This window comes from Oncorhynchus masou, chromosome 3 (assembly GCF_036934945.1).
Source record: "Oncorhynchus masou masou isolate Uvic2021 chromosome 3, UVic_Omas_1.1, whole genome shotgun sequence".
Classification (NCBI taxonomy): domain Eukaryota; kingdom Metazoa; phylum Chordata; class Actinopteri; order Salmoniformes; family Salmonidae; genus Oncorhynchus; species Oncorhynchus masou.
Genome location: NC_088214.1, coordinates 44907566 through 44920557, shown reverse-complemented (window position 1 = coordinate 44920557; position 12992 = coordinate 44907566). Strand labels below are relative to the sequence as shown.

The window sequence follows — 12992 nt, the reverse complement described above, 5'->3', positions numbered from 1 at the left end:
GCGAGCACATGGAGGGCTGTGCGGCCCCCCAAAGAAATGCCACACAGTACCATGACTGATCCACTGCCAAACCGGTCATGCTGGAGGATGTTGCAGGCAGCAGAACGTTCTCCACGGCGTCTCCAGACTGTCACGTCTGTCACATGTGCTCAGTGTGAACCTGCTTTCATCTGTGAAGAGCACAGGGCGCCAGTGGCGAATATGCCAATCTTGGTTTTCTCTGGCAAATGCCAAACGTCCTGCACGGTGTTGGGCTGTAAGCACAACCCCCACCTGTGGACGTTGGGCCCTCATACCACCCTCATGGAGTCTGTTTCTGACCGCTTGAGCAGACACATGCACATTTGTGGCCTGCTGGAGGTAATTTTGCAGGGCTCTGGCAGTGCTCCTCCTTGCACAAAGGCAGAGGAAGCGGTCCTGCTGCTGGGTTTTTGCCCTCTTACGGCCTCCTCCACGTCTCCTGATGTACTGGCCTGTCTCCTGGTAGCGCCTTCATGCTCTGGACACTACGCTGACAGACACAGCAAACCTTCTTGCCACTGCACGCATTGATGTGTCATCCTGGATGAGCTGCACTACCTGAGCCACTTGTGTGGGTTGTAGACTCCGTCTCATGCTACCACTAGAGTGAAAGCACCGCCAGCATTCAAAAGTGACCAAAACATCAGCCAGGAAGCATAGGAACTGAGAAGTGGTCTGTGGTAACCACCTGCAGAACCACTCCTTTATTGGGGGTGTCTTGCTAATTGCCTATAATTTCCACCTGTTGTCTATTCCATTTGCACAACAGCATGTGAAATTTATTGTCAATCAGTGTTGCTTCCTAAGTGGACAGTTTGATTTCACAGAAGTGTGATTGACTTGGAGTTACATTGTGTTGTTTAAGTGTACCCTTTATTTTTTTGAGCAGTGTATATTTTTTTAATACGTTTTGCTTTCACAATACAATGGTTTGCATACAATGGCTTGCATTTTGATATCTAACATGAAGGAGTCTTTGTCCTTCACATATGTTTGATTATTCCAACACTTGTGTTGCCTTTGCCATGCAGCGATCTTACGGAAGTTGATATTTTAACCGCAACTGCTAACCTGACAACAACACTGATAGTACTTCCTCAACCAACAATATGTGTCTAAGTAACCCAAAAGTCATCCCTTCCACCCACAATACATCCCATAATCTGGGTTGCCCCCCCCCCCCCATGGGTTGTGCCGTGGCGGAGATCTTGTGGGCTATCCCTTTCGTGGTGTGGGGGCTGTGCTTTCGCAAAGTGGGTGGGGTTATATCCTGCCTGTTTGGCCCTGTCCGGGGGTATCATCAGATGGGGCCACAGTGTCTCCTGACCCCTCCTGTCTCAGCCTCCAGTATTTATGCTGCAGTAGTTTGTGTGTCGGGGGGCTAGGGTCAGTCTGTTAAATCTGGAGTATTTCTTCTGTCTTATCCGGTGTCCTGTGTGAATTTAAGTATGCTCTCTCTCTTTCTCTCGGAGGACCTAAGCCCCTGGATGATGCCTCAGGAATACCTGGCATGATGACTCCTTGCTGTCCCCAGTTCACCTGGCCGTGCTGCTGCTCCAGTTTTAACTGTTCTGCCTGCGGCTATGGAACCCTGACTTGTTCACCGGACGTGCTACCTGTCCCAGACCTGCTGTTTTCAACTCTCTAGACACTCTACAACCACTGATTACTATTATTTGACCACGCTGGTTATTTATGAACATTTGAACATGTTGGCCATGTTCTGTTTTCAACTCCACCCGGCACAGCCAGAGGACTGTCCACCCCTCAGAGCCTGGTTTCTCTCTAGGTTTCTTCCTAGGTTTTGGCCTTTCTAGGGAGTTTTTCCTAGCCACCGTTCTTCTACACCTTCATTGCTTGCTGTTTGGGGTTTTAGGCTGGGTTTCTGTACAGCACTGAGATATCAGCTGATGTAAGAAGGGCTATATAAATACATTTGATTTGAATCATCATGGGGCCGAAATAAACGGCTCCTATTTGATGATTTTAATAGTGTTATTTATTTTTCTTATGTGTACATCTGTTGTATGGTTATTGTTTTTACTGTTGCATCCCTGACTGTGCTACAAATGTCCCAAGATATTGGTTAATGGATAAACACGGCCTTTTCTGGTGTGAACAAGACATTTAAGTATGAGCTGGAAGTTGTGTCAGTATACTTACTTGCACTGTGCATGGTAGTACCTTATGAGGTTCTGGAGCAGGTCAACTCCCTTCTTAGTTTTGATCTCATTCACTTTGATCAGGTACTGTTGGGACATGAAGAAAAATGGACGAAATTTGGAATGACAGCCTCTTGCGCAAATCAAAACAATTTTTAAAAATGTACAATCAGAAACCAGTCATCTAAACTTTTCAATTGTATGGCACACAAATCCCAACGTCTTTTCCCCAATGTTTGAGTGTGCTTGGTGAATTGGAGTGTATGTGTGTGCTCAGGAAGTTGTGGCATGAGTGACTGAGTAAGTGATAAGCAAGAATTGTCTTGTACATTCCTGGGCATTCAGCTGTTGTAGCTGATCACGATGAAAAGGGTGTGGCACCAAGAGAGGCATGAGCGTAGGTGTGGCTGAAGGACAGATTTTGTCAAATTAACATCAGATTTAACTTTTTGTAGCAGGTTAGGAGAATTTATGCAGCAGGTTAGGATTAACGTAGCAGGACAGAAATAAATTGCTTAAGGTTTGGAAAAAAGTCTGGGTATCTTCTAGCCATGACCGAAGGACACCCACTTCAGCACCATGGACAGGGCCACAAGCTAAAGGATAAAAGACAGGTGTTTCCTGTTCAGCATCATGAGGTCACAAACCTCTGCACAGAAAACACATGCACTCACTACCGCACCTCAGACAGCGGCACTCACTTTAGCACTGCTGAACGCTCATAGGGGTAGAACGGGGAATCTGGATGGATAGAACCGGATTTAGCATGGAAAATACCTTTAAGGGGTTTCAACCTCTTAAAGTAGTCAACTGGGTGGGACTTCTTATGGGTTAAGTAAGGATCACATAATTTCATCTAGGTCATCAGGAAGAATCAATTCATTATACTCCTGAGCAAACATTCCAGAAAGCAGGTGGCAGTAAATCACCAACACTGGCTTTATACCTCTTCAGATAACACTATCCGGGTGGCAGTCTACTGTGCTAAAGAAGCTCCTTAAACTTGACCCCAAAAAACATCTGGGTCAGATGGTTTAGAGCCTTTCTTCTTTAAGGTTGCTGCCCCTATTATCACAGAGCCTCTCACATATCTCCTCTCTGGGGAGGTTCCCAGTGCTTGGAAGGCAGCCACCGTGCATCCTTCATTTAAAGGGGGAGATCAAGCTGATTCTAAATGTTAAAGGCCAATTTTGATCTATCCCTGTTTATCAAAAGTGTTGGGATAAACTTGCTTTCTTGGTGTCTGTAGTATTCTCTCTGGCCTGGTATGCAATCTGGTTTCTGCTCAGTTTATGGACGTGTCACTGCAACCTTGAAGGTTTTAAATGATGTCACCATTACCCTTACTTCTAAGCAATGTTGTGCTGCTATTTTTATTGACATGGCCAAAGCTTTTGATAAGGTAGACCATTCCATTCTTATGGGTAGGTAAGGAGTATTGGTGTATCTGAGGGGTCTTTGGCCTGGTTTGCTAACTACCTCTCTCAAAGAGTGCAGAAAAAAAGTCAGAATATCTGCTGGTTCAGCCACTACCTGTCACCAAGAGAGTACCCCAAGGGTCGATCCCAGGCCCCACACTCTTCTCAATTTACATCAACAACATAGATGAGGCAATAGGAAGCTGTCTCATCCATTTATATGCAGATGATAGAGTATTATACTCAGCTGGCCCCTTCCCGGAGTTTGTGTTAAACGCTCTACAACAAAGCTTTCTTAGTGTCCAACAAGCTTTCTCTGCCCTTAACCATGTTCTGAACACCTCCAAAACAAAGGTCATGTGGTTCAGTAAGAAGAATGCCCCCCACTGTGTGATTACTACCTCTAATGGTTTAGAGCTTGAGGTAGTCACCTCATACCAGTACTTGGGAGCATGGGTAGACGTTACACTGTCCTACTCTTAGCACATATCCAAGCTGCAGAATTAGATCTAGACTGTGTTTCCTCTATCGTATTCGCTACTCTTTCACTCCAGCTGCCAAACTAACCCTGATTCAGATGATCATCCTACCCATGCTAGATTACGGAGACATCATTTATAGTTCAACAGGTAAGGGTGCTCTCGAGCGGCGAGACGTTCTTTACCATTTTACCATCAGATTTGCCACCAATGCTCCTTATAGGACACATCAATGCACTCTACAGTGCATTCAGAAATCATTCAGACGCCTTTCCTTGTTCCACATCTTGTTACATTACAACCTTATTCTAAAATTGATACAATTACATTTTAAACTTACATCAATCTAAACACAATACCTCAATGACAAAGCAAGATCAGGTTTTTATTTTTTGTGACAACTGTTTTTTATTGGGTGACAAGGGCAATACAATCATAAAAAAAAACAATTACACTCAAACATAATTACATCCTGATTGTATGCTAGCCATTTCCTTATATGAAGGTCATGCAGTGGTAACCAGCAGTGAACAATAAGTTTTCTGGCAGCAGTCAACCCAGCCAGCTAAACTTTTCGCTGTTTCTCATTCAGCTGCATACCTGTATCATTGTTAAGCAACAGTATAATTGGTTCAAGGGGAAAGGTTTTATCACTCATGTCAGAGAGAATATACAACGATGTCTTCAAACCCGTAAACCTCAGGACATCCCATATCATATGATTGTATGTGCCAAGTGTATTGAAGTTACATAGGTGACAGTATGGGCTTTGAGCCTGTTTTGCATGAAATCTTACAACTGGTATCCAGTAGGATCTATGTCAAAGTTTAAGATGAATTCATAAATCCTACCAGACATTGAACCAATCAATAGCCTCCACGACAGCCAAATAATTTACCCATGCTTTATACATTGAAAGATATTTCTGCTTTAAATCATTGAGAATAATAGCAGACACAAAACCTCTGGCCTGGAATGTAAAAATCCATTCTATAACTGGGTGCCTTCCCAAACTTATATCCATGGACCCCGTAGTCACGAAGAGCTGACAGCCGTCTAAGATATAGAACCCCATAGGGATGAAGAGCTGACAGCAGTCTAAGATATAGAACCCCGTAGGGATGAAGAGCTGACAACAGCCTAAGATATAGAACCCCATAGGGATGAAGGGCTGACAACAGTCTAAGATATAGAACCCCATAGGGATGAAGAGCTGACAGCAGCCTAAGATATAGAACCCCATAGGGATGAAGGGCTGACAACAGTCTAAGATATAGAACCCCATAGGGATGAAGGGCTGACAACAGTCTAAGATATAGAATGAACCCCATAGGGATGAAGGGCTGACAACAGTCTATGATATAGAACCCCGTAGGGATGAAGGGCTGACAACAGTCTAAGATATAGAACCCCATAGGGATGAAGGGCTGACAACAGTCTAAGATATAGAATGAACCCCATAGGGATGAAGGGCTGACAACAGTCGAAGATATAGAACCCCATAGGGATGAAGGGCTGACAACAGTCTAAGATATAGAATGAACCCCATAGGGATGAAGGGCTGACAACAGTCGAAGATATAGAACCCCATAGGGATGAAGGGCTGACAACAGTCTAAGATATAGAATGAACCCCATAGGGATGAAGAGCTAACAGCAGTCTAAGATATAGAACCCCGTAGGGATGAAGAGCTGACAGCAGTCTAAGATATAGAACCCCATAGGGATGAAGAGCTGACAACAGCCTAAGATATAGAATGAACCCCATAGGGATGAAGAGCTGACAGCAGTCTAAGATATAGAACCCCATAGGGATGAAGTGCTGACAGCAGTCTAAGATATAGAACCCCATAGGGATGAAGAGCTAACAGCAGTCTAAGATATAGAACCCCATAGGGATGAAGTGCTGACAGCAGTCTAAGATATAGAACCCCATAGGGATGAAGGGCTGACAACAGCCTAAGATATAGAATGAACCCCATAGGGATGAAGGGCTGACAACAGTCGAAGATATAGAACCCCATAGGGATGAAGTGCTGACAGCAGTCTAAGATATAGAACCCCATAGGGATGAAGAGCTGACAGCAGTCTATGATATAGAACCCCATAGGGATGAAGTGCTGACAGCAGTCTAAGATATAGAATGAAACCCATAGGGATGAAGTGCTGACAGCAGTCTAAGATATAGAACCCCATAGGGATGAAGAGCTGACAACAGCCTAAGATATAGAACCCCATAGGGATGAAGGGCTGACAACAGCCTAAGATATAGAATGAACCCCATAGGGATGAAGGGCTAACAGCAGTCTAACATATAGAACCCCATAGGGATGAAGTGCTGACAGCAGTCTAAGATATAGAACCCCATAGGGATGAAGGGCTGACAGCAGTCTATGATATAGAACCCCATAGGGATGAAGAGCTGACAGCAGCCTAAGATATAGAATGAACCCCATAGGGATGAAGGGCTGACAACAGCCTAAGATATAGAACCCCATAGGGATGAAGTGCTGACAGCAGTCTAAGATATAGAACCCCATAGGGATGAAGAGCTAACAGCAGTCTAAGATATAGAACCCCATAGGGATGAAGGGCTGACAACAGCCGAAGATATAGAATAAACCCCATAGGGATGAAGAGCTAACAGCAGTCTAAGATATAGAACCCCATAGGGATGAAGAGCTGACAGCAGTCTAAGATATAGAACCCCATAGGGATGAAGAGCTGACAACAGCCTAAGATATAGAATGAACCCCATAGGGATGAAGAGCTAACAGCAGTCTAAGATATAGAACCCCATAGGGATGAAGAGCTAACAGCAGTCTAAGATATAGAACCCCATAGGGATGAAGAGCTGACAGCAGTCTAAGATATAGAATGAACCCCATAGGGATGAAGAGCTAACAGCAGTCTAAGATATAGAACCCCATAGGGATGAAGAGCTAACAGCAGTCTAAGATATAGAACCCCATAGGGATGAAGAGCTGACAGCAGTCTAAGATATAGAATGAACCCCATAGGGATGAAGAGCTGACAACAGTCGAAGATATAGAACCCCATAGGGATGAAGAGCTGACAACAGTCTAAGATAAAGAATGAACCCCATAGGGATGAAGAGCTAACAGCAGTCTAAGATATAGAACCCCATAGGGATGAAGAGCTAACAGCAGTCTAAGATATAGAACCCCATAGGGATGAAGTGCTGACAGCAGTCTAAGATATAGAACCCCATAGGGATGAAGAGCTAACAGCAGTCTAAGATATAGAACCCCATAGGGATGAAGTGCTGACAGCAGTCTAAGATATAGAACCCCATAGGGATGAAGTGCTGACAGCAGTCTAAGATATAGAACCCCATAGGGATGAAGCGCTGACAGCAGTCTAAGATATAGAATGAACCCCATAGGGATGAAGAGCTAACAGCAGTCTAAGATATAGAATGAAACCCATAGGGATGAAGAGCTAACAGCAGTCTAAGATATAGAACCCCATAGGGATGAAGAGCTAACAGCAGTCTAAGATATAGAACCCCATAGGGATGAAGTGCTGACAGCAGTCTAAGATATAGAACCCCATAGGGATGAAGAGCTAACAGCAGTCTAAGATATAGAACCCCATAGGGATGAAGTGCTGACAGCAGTCTAAGATATAGAACCCCATAGGGATGAAGGGCTGACAACAGCCTAAGATATAGAATGAACCCCATAGGGATGAAGGGCTGACAACAGTCGAAGATATAGAACCCCATAGGGATGAAGTGCTGACAGCAGTCTAAGATATAGAACCCCATAGGGATGAAGAGCTGACAGCAGTCTATGATATAGAACCCCATAGGGATGAAGTGCTGACAGCAGTCTAAGATATAGAATGAAACCCATAGGGATGAAGTGCTGACAGCAGTCTAAGATATAGAACCCCATAGGGATGAAGAGCTGACAGCAGTCTATGATATAGAACCCCATAGGGATGAAGTGCTGACAGCAGTCTAAGATATAGAACCCCATAGGGATGAAGGGCTGACAGCAGTCTATGATATAGAACCCCATAGGGATGAAGTGCTGACAGCAGTCTAAGATATAGAATGAACCCCATAGGGATGAAGGGCTGACAGCAGTCTATGATATAGAATGAAACCCATAGGGATGAAGGGCTGACAGCAGTCTATGATATAGAATGAAACCCATAGGGATGAAGAGCTGACAGCAGTCTAAGATATAGAACACCATAGGGATGAAGCGCTAGAAAAAATGTCGGCCCTTGAATATAAAAATGAAGACAAAGTACCTTAAAACTAAGAAGACCCTTTGAGTTAAATATCTCCCCTAGATGATTTACCTCTTTTGCCGACCAGGCTCTAGACTCAAAAGGTTTATTACCGGAAGTAATAGCCTTGTTATGCCATAGAGTGGTATGGAGATGTAATTTCCAGTTACAACCTACAGTCTTCATCCTTCCTGAAAATTCTCTATTGTATTAGAAATAATAGGACCAAATTACAGCATGCATTTCTTATAACAATAAAACATTATCTGAGTGTTTATCCAGAGAAAGAGGGAAGGCTGGACAAAACCCACTTTGGGGAGCCAATTCTTAATCAAATCAGGTTAAAATAGTGCATGCAATGAGTGATATGTATCTGTGACGTATAAGTGTTCAAGTCCTTTGTTATATTACAGAGTTTAGTCCTTTGTTACTCCACGAAAAGGTTGGAGGCCTCTGTCTTTGTGAAACCTTCTTGTTGTATAGAAGTGAGTTGCTAGTTGAGAAGATTTTTTATATATATAAAATATATAAATATATCCCATTTAGCAGACTCTTTTGTCCAAAGCGACTTACAAGTCGGCTGGGGCCACTACTTTTACATATGGGTGGCCCCAGCAGGAATCGAACCCACGACGCTTGGCGTTGAAAGCGCCATGCTCTACCGACTGAGCCACACAGGACATTTTTGGGGGGTGAAACCTTGTTGCATAGAAGTGAATTGCTAGTTGATTAGCAATTGTTACACATGTTGTTAATGTAAGCCTTGTAAGCATTCAACAAGCTTTGAATGAACATAAGTTATGGGTAGCCAGGCTCCACAGAAACAATTTGTTCTAGAAGAGGTTTGGGCCACTAAAATAACACATCCTAGATCTGAATGAATGAAATATTCTTATTAAATACTTTTTTCTTTACATAGTTGAATGTGCTGACAACAAAATCACACAGAATTTATCAATGGAAATCAAATGTATCAACCCATGGAGGTCTGGATTTGGAGTCCCACTCAAAATTAAAGTGGTAAACCACACTCCAGGCTGATCCAACTTTGATGTAATGTCCTTAAAACAAGTCAAAATGAGGCTCAGTAATGTGTGTGGCCTCCACGTGCCTATGACCTCCCTACAACGCCTGGGCATGCTCCTGATGAGGTGGCGGATGGTCTCCTGAGGGATCTCCTACCAGACCTGGACTAAAGCATCCGCCATCTCCTGGACAGTCTGTGGTGCAACGTGGCGTTGGTGGATGGAGCGAGACATGATGTCCCAGATGTGCTCAATTGGATTCAGGTTTGGTGAACGGGCGGGCCAGTCCATAGCATCAATGCCTTCCTCTTGCAAGAACTGCTGACACACTCCAGCCACATGAGGTCTAGCATTGTCTTGCATTAGGAGGAACCCAGGGCCAACCGCACCAGCATATGGATCTCATCTCGGTACCTAATGGCAGTCAGGCTACCTCTGGCGACCACATGGAGGGCTGTGCGGCCCCCCCAAAGAAATGCCACCCCACACCATGACTGACCCACCGCCAAACCGGTCATGCTGGAGGATGTTGCAGGCAGCAGAACGTTCTCCGGCATCTCCAGACTCTGTCACGTCTGTCACATGTGCTCAGTGTGAACCTGCTTTCATCTGTGAAGAGCACAGGGCGCCATTGGCGAATTTGCCGATCTTGGTGATCTCTGGCAAATGCCAAACGTCCTGCACGGTGTTGGGCTGAAAGCACAACCCCCACCACAGGACGTCGGGCCCTCATACCACCCTCATGGAGTCTGTTTCTGACCGTTTGAGCAGACTCCATGCACATTTGTGGCCTGCTGGAGGTCGTTTTGCAGGGCTCTGGCAGTGCTCCTCCTGCTCCTCCTTGCACAAAGGTGGAGGTAGCGGTCCTGCTGCTGGGTTGTTGCCCTCCTACGGCCTCCTCCACGTCTCCTGATGTACTGGTCTGTCTCCTGGTAGTGCCTCCATGCTCTGGACACTACGCTGAAAGACACAGCAAACCTTCTTGCCACAGCTCGCATTGATGTGCCATCCTGGATGAGCTGCACTACCTGAGCCACTTGTGTGGGTCGTAGACTCCGCCTCATGCTACCACTAGAGTGAAAGCACTGCCAGCATTCAAAAGTGACCAAAACATCAGCCAGGAAGCATAGGAACTGAGAAGTGGTCTGTGTTCACCACCTGCAGAACCACTCCTTTATTGGGGATGTCTTGCTAATTGCCTATACTTTCCACCTGTTGTCTATTCCATTTGCACAACAGCATGTGACATTTATTGTCAATCAGTGTTGCTTCCGAAGTGGACAGTTTGATTTCACAGAAGTGTGATTGACTTGGAGTTACATTGTGTTGTTTAAGTGTTCTCTTTATTTTTTGAGCAGTGTATATTGTGATGTATATTATGTCATGTATTATGTTGTGCTATGTATATGATGTATTGTATTATCATGCCGTGTATAATGTATAATGGGGTTAAATAAATATATAAACATAGACATATATTATACAACTTTTGTTAAGTGAGAAAACCACTCTGGAAAAGGGTGGAACAGCTCTTCTGGATGTGAACATGAAATTCACTGTCCATAAGCATTTCTAAGTAGAAGAGGAGACACACGTGAAAAAGTCAGTGATGAATGTTGTCTTAGGCCAACTTCTGGAGATAGTGATCATACATAAATCAGCATCTCCAAAACAGTTGGTTAAATGGTCAACAACTTTTAATCATCCACAAGACGTGCTTATCAGTGTTGTGCAGGTTCTGAGTGAAACCAACAACATTATTCATTCAGCAGAAGAGAAATATATGTTATTATTGCAGGATTTCTGGTCACTGTCAACGAGAAAGTAGGAAAAGAAAAAAAAGAAAACTTGATTTTATGAGAAGTGGCCAGGAGAAGAAGGGTCTGTCTAAGGGAAAACGGAATCAAGACAACAGCCCCAACGACACAATACTGCAGAAATGTAAGAAGCTCTCTCTGGCTCAGCAGCAGAGGATGCCAGATGCTGAGGAGGTAAACTAATAGAATCCCTCTTATGCCTCATCTCAGCTGGTGTGCATATGAAATCGGATGGAAGATATATGAACATGACGGTTAACAACTTTGCAGTAGAATTTTTAGTGGATACGGGTGCTGAAGTCACTGTATTGCCCATACCTTATGCAAAATATATTCAGTTAAAGTCAGAAGTTTACATACACTTAGGTTGGAGTCATTAAAACTCGTTATTCAACCACTCCACAAATTTCTTGTTAACAAACTATAGTTTTGGCAAGTTGGTTAGGACATCTACATTGTGCATGACAAGTAATTGTTCCAACAATTGTTTACAGACAGATTATTTAACTTATAATTCACTGTATCACAATTCCAGTGGGTCAGGAGTTGACATACACTAAGTTGACTGTGCTTTCAAACAGCTTAGAAAATTGCAGAAAATGATGTCATGGCTTTAGAAACTTCTGATAGGCTGATTGACATCATTTGAGTCAATTGGAGTTGTACCCGTGGATGTATTTCAAAGCCTACCTTCAAACTCACTGCCTCTTTGCTTGACATCATGGGAAAATCAAAATAAATCATCTAATCAAAAAAAATTGTAGACCTCCACAAGTCTGGTTCATTCTTGGGATCAATTTCCAAACGCTTGAAGGTACCAGGTACATCTGTACAAACAGTAGTACACAAGTATAAACATCATGGAACCACGCAGCCGTCATACCACTCAGGAAGGAGAAGCGTTCTGTCTCCTAGAGATGAACATACTTTGGTACAAAAGTGCAAATCAATCCCAGAACAGCAGCAAAGGATCTTGTGAAGATGCTGGAGGAAACAGGTACAAAAGTATCTATTTCCACAGTAAAACGAGTCCTTCATCGACATAACCTGAAAGGCCGCTCAGCAAGGAAGAAGCCACTGCTACATAACAGCCTTAAAAAAGCCAGATTATGGTTTGCAACTGCACATGGGGACAAAGATCATACTGCTTGGAGAAATGTCCTCTGGTCTGATGAAACAAAAATAGAACTGTTTGGCCATAATGACCATCGTTATGTTTGGAAGAAAAAGGGGGAGGCTTGCAAGCCGAAGAACACCATCCCAACCATGAAGCACGGGGGTGGCAGCATCATGTTGTGGGGCTGCTTTGCTGCAGGAAGGACTGGTGCACTTCACAAAATAGATGGCATCATGAGAAATGCAAATTATATGGATATATTGAAGCAACATCTCAAGACATCAGTCAGGAAGTTAAAGCTTGGTTGCAAATGGGTCTTCCAAATGGACAATGACCCCAAGCATACTTCCAAATTTGTGGCAAAATAGCTTAAGGAGAACAAAGTCAAGGTATTGGAGTGGCCATCAAAAAGCCTTGACCTCAATTCTATAGAAAATGTGTGGGCAGAACTGAAAAAGTGTGTGCGAGCAAGGAGGCCTACAAACCTGACTCAGTTACACCAGCTCTGTCAGGAGGAATGGGCCAAAATACACCCAACTTATTGTGGGAAGCTTGTGGAAGGCTACCCGAAACATTTGACACAATTTAAAGGCAAAGCTACCAAATAACAATTGAGTGTAATAAACTTCTGACCCACTGGGAATTTGATGAAAGACATAAAAGCTGAAATAAATAATAATCTACTATTATT

General features: G+C 43.8%; 1 protein-coding gene across 1 annotated transcript in view; it reads right to left on the bottom strand.

Moving 5' to 3' along the window:
* Positions 1–12992, bottom strand: part of asap1a (ArfGAP with SH3 domain, ankyrin repeat and PH domain 1a) — a 157500-nt gene that overhangs the window by 66827 nt on the left and 77681 nt on the right. Inside the window, exon 7 of the mRNA XM_064942550.1 lies at positions 2185–2270. Within this exon, the coding sequence (XP_064798622.1) occupies positions 2185–2270 (86 nt within the window). The remainder of the gene's footprint in view (positions 1–2184; positions 2271–12992) is intronic.